Here is a 15,776-nt window from a genome sequence, read left to right as displayed (position 1 = left end):
ATGTCACAGGAAGGCCAAAAAGATCATCAAGGACAACAACCACCCGAGCCACTGCCTGTTCACCCCACTATCATCCAGAAGGCGAGGTCAGTACAGGTGCATCAAAGCTGGGACCGAGTGACTGAAAAAGAGCTTCTATCTCAAGGCCATCAGACTGTTAAACAGCCATCACTAACATTGAGTGGCAGCTGCCAACATACTGACTCAAATCTCTAGCCACTTTAATAATGAAAAATTGGATGTAATAAATGTATCACTAGTCACTTTAAACAATGTCACTTGATATAATGTTTACATACCCTACATTACTCATCTCATTTGTATATATTGTAATCTATACCATCTACTGCATCTTGCCTATGCCGTTCGGCCATCGCTCATCCATATATTTATATGTACATATTCTTATTAATTCCTTAACACTTGTGTGTATAAGGTAGTTGTTGTGAAATTGTTAGATTCCTTGTTAGATATTACTGCATGGTCGGAACTAGAAGCACAAGCATTTCGCAACACTCGCATTAACATCTGCTAACCATGTCTATGTGACCAATAAAATGTTATTTGATTTGAGGGGAGGGGTTAATGGGGGGGGGGGTGAGTGGGTCACACAGTGGGTGGTGATCTTCAGGGTCAATTTGTGTTGACCTACATATGAACCTGATGTAATTGTGATGTAATGAACTTGGTCTTTGGTACAGAATGTAGAGGGAAAGGTGTGTGTGTGTGTGTGTGTGTGTGTGTGTGTGTGTGTGTGTGTGTGTGTGTGTGTAATACCCATAATTCCAAATTCATCAAAACTGAGTGCTCAGCTGTGGTATTTGATCACATGATTGGGTCACACAGTCCACTAGGAAAACTAACACGGTTGAATAATTCAACACGTCCCCGCCGTACAACACACACACACACAAATTACACAGTACAAGACCACCCACATGAGAGCATCTGAAATGAGGTCGTTTTCTACCCTATATAGTGTTGAATAAATCAAAGTACTGGGATTAACTATTCCTCCTCTCTCATATATATTCAAATTACTTAAATTACTTATTAGGTTGAATTACAATTCATTAATGTTGAGTCATCATATACTCATTATAATTAGCATGGGCTTGTTAGTGCTCTTGATGATTTCATTAGATCGGTTTATCGCTTGGTGATGTAACGTTCGTCTGTGGAAGAAGGAGTAGACCAAAGCGCAGCGTGGTACGTGTTCATGATGTTTATTATAACTGAACACTGAAACAAAAAACAAAGTGGAACAAAACGCAACAGCTCTGTCAGGTGAACACACCAAACAGAAAACAACTACCCACACCAACCCTGTGGGCAAAGGCTACCTAAGTATGGTTCCCAATCAGAGACAACGATAGACAGCTGTCCCTGATTGAGAACCATACCCGGCCAAAACAAAGAAATACAGGAACATAGAATGCCCACCCTAGTCACACCCTGGCCTAACCAAAATAGAGAATAAAAACCTCTCTATGGCCAGGGCGTGACAGGTGACTGTAGTTTTAACATCAGTGGGCTGTGTGTGTGTGTTATCGAGAGAGAGAGACCATCCATTGTAAAAACAACCCATGTCTATTTATGTTCCCTTTTGTACTTTTAACTATTTTCACATCGTTACAACACCGTATGTAGCCATAATATGACATTTGAAATGTCTCTATTCTTTTGGAACTTTTTGGAGTGTAATGTTTAATGTGTAATGTACATTTACTGTTGTTTATTTCACTTTTGTTTATTAACTATTTCCCTTGCTTTGGCAATGTAAACATATGTTTCCCATCCCAATAAAGCACTTTGAATTGAAAAGAGGATTACATGTATGTTGATGTATTTCCCAGTGACAAACTGCCTCTGCTTTTTCTTTCTCTTCTATTCTCTTTCTCCATCCCTATACCACGCCTGCTGGGGTTGCACTTCAAACCCATTTCAGCCATTTCACTGTCAAATAGCTACTTCGCTATTTTATAAAGTTTCTCCTGAAATGTTAGCGTTCTATTTCATAAAAAAAATTACATTTTAGTCATTTAGTAGACGCTACTATCCAGATTGACTTACAGTATTGAGTTTTATACATTTTCATACTTTTTTCATACTGGTCTCTTGTGGGAATCGAACTTGTGGGAATATTGTATTAGATTTTTGATTTGAACCCACAACCCTGGCGTTGCAAGCACCATATTTTACCGACTGAGGCACACAGGACCATATTACATAAAGTTTCTCCTGAAACCTAACCTTTCTATTTACTGTTCTGAGATGCACTCACGATGAAGCTGGAGCATAATGTAACGTGATGGGAGATGTACTAGCAAAGTAACATACTGTACTGTTGCAATGGTCCTCAGCCAGGCGGAAACAGCCCATTGTCTCTCCACAGACAGGTACCAGACATCTGTTCCTGTACACCTCTATCCTTCCCTCCATCCCTCCATCTCCTCCTCACCTACTTGCTGCCAGCCAGGGGGGATTATGGGTAGAGTTCAGAGAATGTTCATCAGCCTCAGTCTTTATCACAGGCACAGGTCCACTATCACCAGCTGAGCAGCAGATCCGGAGGTGAACACACAAACACACACACACACACACACACACCCACACACACACACACACACAGAGAGAGACAAACACAAACAAACAAACACGGAATGACACGGCCCGTGGCCCATAATCCTCTCTGATTCATCGAGGTCTGGCAGATGCAGCTGTATTGCTTGTTTGTTCAGCTCTGAGGTAATCTGGCTGGGTGCAGGAGAGGGGTCGGTGGGGTGGTGTGGTGTGACTGAGTCATGCTGTACCCGCGCCATAGCTGAGGCTGTGGCACTTAGAGAGGATGTGGGACATGTGTTTGTATGGGCAATGTTTTTTAAAGGGATAGTTCACCCAAATTACAAAATGATATTGGCTTCCTTACCCTTTAAGCAGTCTATGGACAAGGTATGACAGCAATCCATACATTGGTTTAGTTTCCCTTGCACTGTTTCCACATGCTAATGTTTTAGCATTTGTGGCACAAATCCCATTCAAGTTAAGATATTAAATATTTTTTCAAATCAACTATAAGTGAGATTGTTGAACTTCACAAACAATTTTAGATACTGTCGGATTGTCATGACTGTCCTATTAGGATCCAAATAGGTCAGGTCAGCTTTGCAATAAACAACTTCCACCAGACCCCCTCTCAGCTGCAGAGGGGGGGAGGAGGGAACTGGTGGGGGTTAACACCTCACACCCTGTTGTAAATCAAGGACAGAACATTCAGCATTTCTCTCCAATGTTCACCAGAGGAATGGTCCTTTGTTTTAAGAAGACTTTTCCCGTCGAAACTCTTAACACGTTCTAAAGCGAGTACTGGAACAATATTTCTAAAATACAATGTGGGGAATGGTCACAGGCGGTCTATAAAACACTAATGTCATATTGTGTGTTATTTTGTGATGTCATTAAAAATGTATTGTGCATGAAATATGAAAACTAATTAAAGTGTTTTTGTTGAGAGAGGGACATGAATTTAGGAGCCATAAGAGATAATAGTTATACTTAACTTTGCACAGTGACAAGTCACCCCCCTGAGTGAGGTCAGAGAGCGTATCAGCCTGACAAAACCGCCCTTTTGAACAAACTGTATAAAATGATGGGTTAAGAATTAACATATCTGACCAGAGAGATGTAAAGCTGCAGCTCACGTTTAAAGTGGTTTGAACTCTGAATCTCAACACGAGGTAGAGATGGTAAAGTCACCTCCTGGACAATCACTGGGACGGCTGATTAGCTGTCCTAAGTAAAGTATCTAGAAAAGCAAATTGAAGTGGAACCATTCTACTACTCCTTTCAAACCAACGCAGTACGCTACTCTCACCACCCCACTGGGAACCATCGACACAGCTGGTTAGCCTATCTTCAAAGAAGCATCTTCCAGAGTGAATGGAAGGACAATAAACTTGTAGTTCAGTTCAGGACTACACAACAAGTCACCGGATACAGGACGACGGCAGAGGAGAACAACAAGAAACCCCTTTTGGACAATCAGAGCCTTACAAGCGTGCCCCAAAAAGGTCCAACACCCTTTCCAAGATGGCCACTGAGAGAAACCAAGGATATTCACGTAAATACATTCATGATTTCTTACTCCAAGCGGTTCGTGTGTAAAGTATAGGAGTGCTATCAGTGAGAGTAGTTTCTAAAATGTACCAATGTTAAGTGTCTCTGTTCCTTTCTCTCTCTCACCCTCTCCATGTCTTTTGTAACAAGCAGCCATATTGTTGTCAGTCCACTAGGGACCTGTTTTTAATGAATTAAGTGTGTATGTTTATCCTGTGTTACCATTTAGTTAGCTAGTAAATAAATCATTAAACCAATTTGTGTAGTACTGAATCATAAGTAAGGCTCGGGTTTTTGCTGATGCAAGGAGGTTACGACTGTTCAGAGTGATGATATGATACGAGGTTATCATTAATAAATTGACTGTTTATAGATGTAATAAGTAAAGACCTTTAGAGTTTAGTTTGGGAAATGGTAACTCTTTAAAGAACCGCTCTTGTGGTGCCCCAGATGAGTTAATTGTTGAATGATTCATTTAATCGGGTAACAATTAAACATATTTAGGTTGATTAGATAAATAACAGTCTTCAGATTATTGTTAGAAGCCAAGTCACAACAGGATGATTTGGACATGATGAGTAACAAATGCTAAGATCGTTCCCATGACTTCAATGGGATTTGTGCCACAAATGCTAAAATGTTAGCATGTCGAAAGTGGAACTAAACCAAAGCATGCATTGCTGTCATACCTTGTCCATAGACTGCTTACAGGTTAAGGAAACCAATGTGTAATTGTTTTACTTGGGTGAACTATCCCTTTAAGTCTGTGTCTGTATTAGTGTTTGTAGGATAGTGTTTGTAAAGGAAATGTTGGTGACGGTTTTGCATGGGAATGCTCAAGCCCAGGCTCTTGGCCTACAACTGAAAGTCTGTGATCCGTTTTTTTTTTACCATGATTCTCTCTTTCCCCCTCTCTAACCCTACCCCTTTCAACCCTAACCCACCCCTTTCAACCATAACCCAAACCCCTCACACAGAAATGTATGCGGTTCAACCCCAACGCAACCGTGTGGGTTGCCAAGCAGAGGATCCTGTGCACGTTGAACCAGAGTCTGAAGGACGTGTTGAACTACGGCCTCTTCCAGCCCGCCATGAACGGACGAGACGGGAAGTTCCTGGATGAAGAACGCCTCCTCCTGGAATACCCACAGCCAATCAGCAAAGGAGTTCCATCTCTGGAGGTAGAGTGCCAGCAAATCACTGAAGTTGTTAAATATTTAAAAAGCTGTGATATTTGTATTTCTGTTTATTATGGCTCCCCATTAGCTGCTGCCAAGGCAGTATAATATCACCATACAACAATATAAAAAATGTGTGTGTGTGTAGAAGAACTGTTAGTATGCATGTGTGTGTGTCTCTTTGAAGTCTGTGTTGTTCTATAAAGTGTAGTTTTATCAATTTTTTAAGTCTGATTTTATTGCTTGCAGGAGTTACTTTATGTGGAATAGAGTTCCACGTAGTTACGGCTCTGTGTAGTACTGTGCATATTCTAGAGTCTGTCCTGGACTTGGGCACTGTGAAGAGACCCCTGGTAGCATGCCTTGCGGAGTGTGCATGTGTGTCCGAGCTGTGTACTAGTCATACAGACAGTTTGTTGCTTTTAACATGTCAATACCTCTCACAAAGACAAGTAGTGATGCAGTCAATCTCTCCTCTACTTTGAGCCAGGAGAGATTAGGGTTGGGTTTTTTAGGGTTGGTATTTTACGATATACCGGTATTCATGCACGGACCAATTTAGGTTTTTATTTTACCTTCTATAGCGTATTTGAATGTTTGGTTTGTTAAATGCGATACGCCGTGTATAAGGTACATTTTTATAGTTTACTTCGCTACTTGAGTCATCTCTCTCCACGCTGCTTTCCACACAGCTTTCCTCTTTGTTGTTCATTGGCCACGAGACTCTTGCGTTCAGTCTGCATGGTTAATTCAGCACATGCAACAATGTTGATGACAACAATGCTTTTTCACTTTGCCTCTTAATATAAATCCACTAGTGTTCTATAATTACACTATTCGTTTGTGTTTCTTACATCTGCAAACAGCTAGTATAACTTAGCAAATTGGGCCTTAATCTTGTTAGCCGTTAATGCTAATCGCTAGTTAGCTGGCTAGCTAAATGTACTGAGTCAGTGTAAACATAATTAGCTATACAGCCTGATAATACCAGTGATGGTGTAGACCTAAATCAGCATGTTGTTTGTGGAACAGTATCTTCTAAATCAAAGAAGAATCCGTGAAGCATGAATATGTTAGCTACATGAAGTAGCTAAGAGAAAACATTCAATGTAGCCAAAGATTATAGGGTCCCCTAGGAAACACTTGTCAACACTTTGGTTCCTACACTGTCACAATAACACCTCCCTGGCATTTTAATTTGTTTTCATGTCAAAACAAAACAGTTCTCAACGTGCCCACTATTATATTCTAACTATAGTATTATAATAATAATTATATATCCATGATTCCAAAAATTCACCCAGAGTGTTTTTCTCTAAATCGCAAGTAAAATTGCAATTGCAACATTTGGTTAAAAATAATTTGCCAATATCATGCAGCCTTATGTGGCAGTGTGGAAAGGATCTCAAATGAGTGCAGTAAATGCAGAAATTGCTAAAAATGCTCAAAATTATTTTAGGTTGACGTTGAATTGAACTGTATAAAACAATCAGAATGGAGAAAGACCCATTGAAATCACTTGGAATGCATGTGTTGCCACCCGAGGGTCACGCACTACTCATAAAGCAAATTCAGAACTTTATTATTCCAAAATATAAAATACCATCAAATACCGTCATGCCGTCTAATTGTTTTTAAATATGGTGATATGATATTTTGGCCATATCGCCCAGCCCTAGGAGAGACTGACATGCATGTCACTGATGTTAGCTCTCTGTGTACATTTAAGGGTGAGCCATGCTGCTCTGTTCTGGGCCAATTGTAATTTTGTGGCACTTGACCATATGACTGGGCAGTAGTCCAGGTGCGACAAAACTATTGCCTGTATGACTTGTTTTGTTGATAGCAATGTCAAGAAATGAGAACAGTGATTTATTACAGACAGACCTCTCCCCATCTTAGCTACCGTTGCATCAATATGTTTTGACCATGTCAGTTTAAAATCCTGGGTTACACCAAGCAATTGAGTCTGCTCAACTTGATCAATTTCCACATTATTCATTACAAGATTCAGTTTAAGTTTAGGGTTTAGTGAATGGTTTGTCCCAAATACAATGCTTTTTGTATTTTTCTATATTTAGTTTAATATTTGCCATCCATTCTAAAACTGACTGCAGCTCTTAAGTGTTGCAGTGATTTCAATTGCTGTGGTAGCTAACGTGTATAATGTTGAGTCATCAGCATATTTGGACACACAGGCTTTACTCAGTGCCAGTGACAGGTTGTTAGTAAAGATTTTAAAAATTAAGGGACCTAGACAACAGCCCTGGGGAATGTCCGACTCTACCTGGATTAGGTTGGAGAGGCTTCCAATAAAGAATACCCACTGTGTTTTGTTAGACAGTTAACTCTGCACTAAAGCTGCACTAAAGTCTAACAAAACAGCTTCCACAAGCTTCTTGTGTAAGTGCTGTACATGTTGAGTGCCCCTCCACATAAGCATGCTGAAAGTCAGTTGTTAATTTGTTTACTGTGAAATAGCATTGTATCTGGTCAAACACCATTTTTTCCAGAAGTTTACTAAGGGTTGGTAGCTGGCGGATTGGTCGGCTGTTTGAGCCAGCAAAGGGTGATTTGCTCTTCATGGGTAGCAGAATGACTTTTGCTTCCCTCCATGCCTGAGGACATACACTTTCCTGTAGGCTTAGATTGGTGAGATGGCAAATAGGAGTGGCATTATCGTCCACTATCATCCACAGTAATTTTCCATCCAAGTTGTCAGACCCAGGTGGCTTGCCATTGTTGATAGACACCAATAATTATTTCACGTCTTCCACACTTTACGGAATTCAAAATTACAGTGCTTGTCTTTCATAATTTGTTCACTTATCTATGGTTGTGTAGGTTCAGAATTTGTTGTTTGTATGTCATGCCTAAGTTTAACAGGCGCACTTTTAATTCCGGTCCAAACAAAAGCACAGAAGTACATACAAGTGCCCAAAACACGGAACAATAAACAAAAGTCTGGCGGATAACAATACACACATAACATCAAAACAATTTCACACAAAGACATGGAGGGAAACAGAGGACTAAATGCATTCAGTGTGATTAGGGAATGAAAACCAGGTTTGTATGGAACAATACAAAACAAATGGGAATATGAAAAATGGAGCGGCGATGGCTAGAAAGCCAGTGACGTCAATCGCCGAACACCGCCCGAACAAGGAGAGGAGCCAACTTTGACGGAAGTCGTGACAGTGGGCTGGACATGCTGAGATGAGTTTGAATTGGTCTGCCTAGGTCTGTCTAGGTAATCCTGTCTAACGCAGCTTTTACATTTTTTTATTGCGTAGTAAAACTGCAAATCAAATCAAATCATATCAAATGCTATTAGTCACATGCACCAAATACAACAGGTGTTGCACTGCAAATTGTCTGGGTAGCCATTTGACTAGAGTCTTATGGCTTGGGGGTAGAAGCTGTTTAGGAGCCTCTTGGACCTAAACTTGGCGCTCCGGTACTGCCTGCCGTGCGGTAGCAGAGGGAACAGTCTATGACTAGGGTGGCTGGAGTCTTTGACAATTGTTAGGGCCTTCCTCTGACACCGCCTGGTATAGAAGTCCTGGATGGCAGGAAGCTTGGCCCCAGTGATGTACTGGACTGTTCACACTACCCTCTGTAGTGCCTTGCGGTAGGAGGCCCAGGATCCAGTTGCAGAGGGAGGTGTTTAAACCCAGGGCCCTTAGTTTATTGATGAGCTTTGAGGGCACTATGGTGTTGAAGTTCTCAACCTGCTCCACTGCAGCCCCGTCAGTGTCGTGCTCGGTCCTCTTTTTCCTGTAGTCCACAATCATCTCCTTTGTCTTGATCACGTTGAGAGAGAAGTTGTTGTCCTGGCACCACACGGCCAGGCCTCTGACCTCCTCCTTATAAGCTGTCTCGTTGTTGTCGGTGATTAGGCCTACCACTGTTGTGTCATCGGCAAACTTAATGATGGTCTTGGAGTCGTGCCTGGCCGTGCAGTCATGAGTGAACAGGGAGTACAGGAGAGGACTGAGCACGCACCCCTGAGGGGCCCCTGTGTTGACGATCAGCGCGGCGGATGTCTTGTTATCTACCCTTACCACCTGGGTGCGGCCCGTCAGGTAGTCCAGGATCCAGTTGCAGAGGGAGGTGTTTAGTCCTAGGGTCCTTAGCTTCGTGATGAGCTTTGAGGGCACTATGGTGTTGAATGCTGAGCTGTAGTCAATGAGTAGCATTCTCACATAGGTGTTCCTTTTGTCCTGGTGGGAAAGGGCTGTGTGGAGTGCAATAGAGATTGCATCATCTGTGGATCTGTTGGGGCGGTATACAAATTGGAGTGTGTCTAGGTTTCTGGGTGATGGTGTTGAAGTGAGGCATGACCAGCCTTTCAAAGCATTTCAAGGCTTCAGATATGAGTGCTATGGGTCGGTAGTCATTTAGGCAGGTTACCTTGATGTTCTTGGGCACAGGGTCTATGGTGGTCTGCTTAAAACATGTTGCTATTACAAACTCGGACAGGGTGAGTTTGAAAATGTCAGTGAAGACACTTGCCAGTTGGTCAGCGCATGCTCGCAGTACATGTCCTGGTAATCCATCTGGCCCTGCGGCCTTGTGAATGTTGACCTGTTTAAAGGTCTTACTCACATCGACTGCGGAGAGTGTGATCACACAGTCGTCCGGAACAGCTGGTGCTCTCATACGTGTTTCATTGCTATTTGCCTCAAAGCGAGCATAGAAGTAGTTTAGCTCATCTGGTAGGCTTGTGTCACTGGGCAGCTCGTGGCTGTGCTTCCCTTTGTAGTCTGTAATTGTTTGCAAGAGCCGGTGTAGAACGACTCGATCTTAGTCCTGTATTGACGCTTTGCATGTTTGATGGTTCGTCGGAGGACATAGCGGGATTTCTTATAAGCTTCCGAGTTAGAGTCCTGCTCCTTGAAAGCAGCAGTTCTAGCCTTTAGCTCAGTGTGGATGCTGCCTGTAATCCATGGCTTCTGGTTGGGGTATGTCGTACGGTCACTGTGGGGACGACTTCATCGATGCACTTATTGATGAAGCCAATGACTGATGTGGTGTTCTTCTCAATGCCTTCGGAGGAATCCCGGGACATATTTCAGTCTGTGCTAGCAAAACAGTCCTGTAGCTTAGCATCTGCTTCCTCTGACCACTTTTTTATTGATCTAGTCACTGGAGCTTCCTGCTTTCATTTTTGCTTGTAAGCAGGAATCATGAGGGTAGAATTATGGTCAGATTTGCCAAATGGAGGTGTTTCTATGTGTTTCTGTGTGTGGAGTATAGGTAGTCCAGAGTTCTTTTTACTCTGGTTGCACATTTAACATGCTGATATAAATTTGGTAAAACAGATTTAAGTTTCCCTGCATTAAAGTCCCTGGCTACTAGGAGCGCCACCTCTGGGTGAGCGCATAAGCCTAATGTCAAGTTAAACATTAGCTGGCTGGCTCGCGAGCGAACGTTACGTGTATGCTCTTCACTTTCTGGAGGACCAAGTTTTGAAATCAGTAGAATTCGAGTATGATAGCTAAGGAGATGGAGAAAACACCTGCCTCCAGATTACATCTTCAAACTAAGGGAAACCATGGCATCCGACAGGAGACGTGTCCATTAATGATGTATATGGGTAAGATAGTCTTGCTAGCTACATTTTCAGATATTACACGTTTCTAATTTTGACAGAAAGTGGTTTAATTTCATGTTAAAGTGTACTGTTAGCTAGCTAACGTTAGCTGACTGGTTCGCTAGCTAACATTACTGTTATGAAAGTTGTATTGTTAATTTTGTTGAGGACCCCTTCGAGATACAATCCCGCTAAAGGGATTGGTTGGACAACAACCAGTGAGATAGCACGGCGCGAAATTCAAAAGAAAATAATCTCAAAATTAAAATTCAAGTATTATACGGCATTTTAAAGATACTCTACTCGTTAATCCAATCACATTGTCCGATTTCAAAAAGGCTTTACGGTGAAAGCAAAACATTAGATTATTTTAGCATAGCACCTTAGCAAAAAAAAGCAATTTTCCAAGCACGGGTAGCCATCACAAAACCAGATATACAGCTAAAATTAAGCTAACCTTTGACAATCTTCAACAGATGACACTCCAAGGACATCATGTTAGACAATACATGCATTTTTTGTTCGATCAAGTTTATATTTATATCCAAAAACCCAATTTTTACATTGGCGCGTGACGTTCAGAAAATGTTTTCTCCCCATAACTTCCGGTGAATAAGCACATTTAATTTACAGAAGAACTCATAAACGTTGATAAAATGTATAATCTACTCCTTTATGAAACCACTTTGTCAGATTTCAAAATAACGTTACAGAAAAAGCACATTGTTCAATATTCTGAGTACAGAACTTAGCCTTCAATGCTAAGCTATACAGTTAGCCTACAACCACGGCGTCGACAAATCTCTAACAATATGTTCAAAATATTTATTTACCTTTGCTGATCTTCGGCGGAATGCACTCGGATGGGCACCCACTTCCACAAGAAATGTTAATTTGTTCTGCAAAGTCCATAATTTATGTCCAAATACGTTGACCCATCCAGAACACTTTACAATGCCATGTGGCGTGGATGCAAATCCATAGACGAAATGTTCAAAGTTCCATTACCGTTTGTAGAAACACATCAAACGATGTTTACAATCAATCCTTTAGGGTATTTTTTTTACGTAAAATTGTGATAATTTTACAACCGGGCAATAGGTATTCATCCCAGAAGAAAAATAAAAAAACAACGAAGTCACGTGCATGCGCGTCATAAGACACCTCTCCTCAGATTGGCCAGTGATTGACTGAGCCATAATTATCTGCCCGGTAACAGGTGACGGTTGAAACCAGTTCCTAAAGATTGTTGACAGCCAATGGAAGAGTTAGGAGGTGCAACGTAAATCCTATGTCACTGTAGTTTTTCAAGGGATTCAAAACAAAAACTACATTTCTAATTTCTCCCACTTCCTGATTCAATTTTTCTCCGTTTTTTTGCCTGCCATATGAGTTCTGTTATACTCACAGACACCATTCAAACAGTTTCAGAATCTTCAGAGTGTTTTCTATCCAGATCTACTAATAATATGCATATTCTATTTTCTGGGCCAGAGTAGTAACTTGTTTAAATTGGGTACGTTTTTCATCCGGCCAGGAAAATACTGCCCCCTAGCCCCAACAGGTTTTAAACATGTACATGACACTGCAACAAAATTTCCCCACGGGGACAATAAAGTCAGTAATTAAAAGTAATTTATATAAAAGATCTTCAGATCTTTAAGAGTGGATTCAGGAGATAGCCACTCTATATAAACCAATGCTTCCGTGCTGCCCCAGATTCCTAATGAGTTAGTTATTGCCTGATTAATTTGATTAAATAATTAAACATTAGGTAATCGATTTGAAAATAGCACCGCATCACATTAAGGATAGCAAAGACATGACACTTGATAAGTTGATAAACTCACTTTTGAGAAAATGCCGTTTGAATGTTTTGGTACTACTACTGGACATCCATTCTTTGTCTACACCCATTCTGCATCGTTCACACCCTCTTAAGCTTTAGCCCCACCCATCTCTTTAAGGGTTGATCTGAGAGTTCTGTACTAACAACAGCAGTCAAGGACCCCTGTAAAGATTTTTATTATACACATTCAAAATAGCTATTGATAACAGATGTGTATTTTGTGGTTGTGACCCAGAGACTCTTGACTATTTGTTTTGGGACTGTTCTTATGCCTGAAGATTTTGGAGTGATTTTATTTTAAAATAAACTACTATTTATGTTAATTTGATCCAAATTAATGGACCCTGATTTAACTTTCATTGTTAATTTTATTTTTCATGGCAGATTCTTTATTCATGAAAATAAGTGGGCAGAGAACAAACCCCTCTTCACATTGTTTAAGATAGAACTGAAATATTATTTAGAAATGATCAGTAAGTGTAAAAACAAAAAAGCAATACGTACCATAAACCTTTTTGACAAATTGAAAATGTATCTCGATATGTAATACCCCTGTCTGTTAGGTTTATGTTCTCTTATTTGTAAATTTCTGTTTTTGTATTTGTTTCGTTCATAATAATAAAACAATATATATATACACTGCTCAAAAAAATAAAGGGAACACTTAAACAACTCAATGTAACTCCAAGTCAATCACACTTCTGTGAAATCAAACTGTCCACTTAGGAAGCAACACTGATTGACAATAAATTTCACATGCTGTTGTGCAAATGGAATAGACAACAGGTGGAAATTATAGGCAATAAGCAAGACACCCCCAATAAAGGAGTGGTTCAGCAGGTGGTGACCACAGACCACTTCTCAGTTCCTATGCTTCCTGGCGGATGTTTTGGTCACTTTTGAATGCTGGCGGTGCTTTCACTCTAGTGGTAGCATGAGACGGAGTCTACAACCCACACAAGTGGCTCAGGTAGTGCAGCTCATCCAGGATGGCACATCAATGCGAGCTGTGGCAAGAAGGTTTGCTGTGTCTGTCAGCGTAGTGTCCAGAGCATGGAGGCGCTACCAGGAGACAGGCCAGTACATCAGGAGACGTGGAGGAGGCCGTAGGAGGGCAACAACCCAGCAGCAGGACCGCTACCTCCGCCTTTGTGCAAGGAGGAGCAGGAGGAGCACTGCCAGAGCCCTGCAAAATGACCTCCAGCAGGCCACAAATGTGCATGTGTCTGCTCAAACGGTCAGAAACAGACTCCATGAGGGTGGTATGAGGGCCCGACGTCCACAGGTGGGGGTTGTGCTTACAGCCCAACACCGTGCAGGACGTTTGGCATTTGCCAGAGAACACCAAGATTGGCAAATTCGCCACTGGCGCCCTGTGCTCTTCACAGATGAAAGCAGGTTCACACTGAGCACGTGACAGATGTGACAGAGTCTGGAGACGCCGTGGAGAACGTTCTGCTGCCTGCAACATCCTCCAGCATGACCGGTTTGGCGGTGGGTCAGTCATGGTGTGGGGTGGCATTTCTTTGGGGGGCCGCACAGCCCTCCATGTGCTCGCCAGAGGTAGCCTGACTGCCATTAGGTACCGAGATGAGATCCTCAGACCCCTTGTGAGACCATATGCTGGTGCGGTTGGCCCTGGGTTCCTCCTAATGCAAGACAATGCTAGACCTCATGTGGCTGGAGTGTGTCAGTAGTTCCTGCAAGAGGAAGGCATTGATGCTATGGACTGGCCCGCCCGTTCCCCAGACCTGAATCCAATTGAGCACATCTGGGACATCATGTCTCGCTCCATCCACCAACGCCACGTTGCACCACAGACTGTCCAGGAGTTGGCGGATGCTTTAGTCCAGGTCTGGGAGGAGATCCCTCAGGAGACCATCAGCCACCTCATCAGGAGCATGCCCAGGCGTTTTAGGGAGGTCATACAGGCACGTGGAGGCCATACACACTACTGAGCCTCATTTTGACTTGTTTTAAGGACATTACATCAAAGTTGGATCAGCCTGTAGTGTGGATTTCCACTTTAATTTTGAGTGTGACTCCAAATCCAGACCTCCATGGTTTGATAAATTGGATTTCCATTGATTATTTTTGTGTGATTTTGTTGTCAGCACATTCAACTATGTAAAGAAAAAAGTATCTAATAAGATTATTTCTTTCATTCAGATCTAGGATGTGTTGTTTAAGTGTTCCCTTTATTTTTTTGAGCAGTGTATTTAATAAAAGCAGTCAGGCCCAAGCTAACTTGCTAGCTATTTCCCGACACAAATGACAGAACAGCTCACTGAACATTACTCGCCCTAGCAGAGCTGGTTAGGCTGTTATGTTATCCAGAGCGTTGGTGTCTACAAGTGTGATGTCAGATTGTCCATTCGACAATTCTGAATGTTTCGTTCTCGGAGCGTTCAGAGCGCGCACTGGACGCTCTGGCCGAGGTGTAGGGTTGATCTGAGTGTTCTGACCTCACAACGTCAGACAAGCACCCAAGCTAACTGGCTAACATTGGCTAGCTTGCGAGATACATCCAGACACATAATGAGAGAACACCCCACTCTGTTTGTAAATAAGCTTGTAGGTTGACTGATAACTTGAACCAGGTTGCAGGCATTGGTTACAGTTTGAAGCTTTTTCTGGAGTGGACAGCTTGATGAAAGCCAGTCAATATTTAGGTCACCCAGAAAATATACCTCTCTGTTGATATCACAGAAATTATCAAGCATTTCACACATACAATCCAGATACTGACTGTTAGCACTTTGTGGTCTGTAGTACTTCCCAAAATAATAGGCCTTAGGTGAGGCAGGTGAACCTCTAGCCATATTACTTCAACAACATTTGACATGAGATCCTCTCTAAGCTCTACAGGAATATGAATATGAATGACTTCCTAATGGTCCGACCCCAGGTGGTGTGGGCAGGAAAAATCAACTCTGCCACGCTGACCCTCAACAGGGGGGCCCCACGGGGTTGTGTGCTTAGTCCCCTCCTACACTCCCTGTTAACCCACAACTGCGTGGCCACGCATGATTCC

The 15,776-nt window shown here is 42.0% G+C and overlaps 1 protein-coding gene across 1 annotated transcript in view; it reads left to right on the top strand.

Annotated features, from left to right (window-relative positions):
• The window catches only part of LOC115202831 (SH3 and multiple ankyrin repeat domains protein 2), a 246,326-nt gene that overhangs the window by 99,376 nt on the left and 131,174 nt on the right, over positions 1 to 15,776 (top strand). The window contains exon 3 of the mRNA XM_029766886.1: positions 5,094 to 5,297. Coding sequence (XP_029622746.1) covers positions 5,094 to 5,297 — 204 coding nt within the window. The remainder of the gene's footprint in view (positions 1 to 5,093; positions 5,298 to 15,776) is intronic.

Source organism: Salmo trutta, chromosome 12, assembly GCF_901001165.1.
Source record: "Salmo trutta chromosome 12, fSalTru1.1, whole genome shotgun sequence".
Taxonomy (NCBI): domain Eukaryota; kingdom Metazoa; phylum Chordata; class Actinopteri; order Salmoniformes; family Salmonidae; genus Salmo; species Salmo trutta.
Note: the sequence above shows the minus strand (reverse complement) of the source record. Positions and strands in the feature narration are given on the sequence as shown.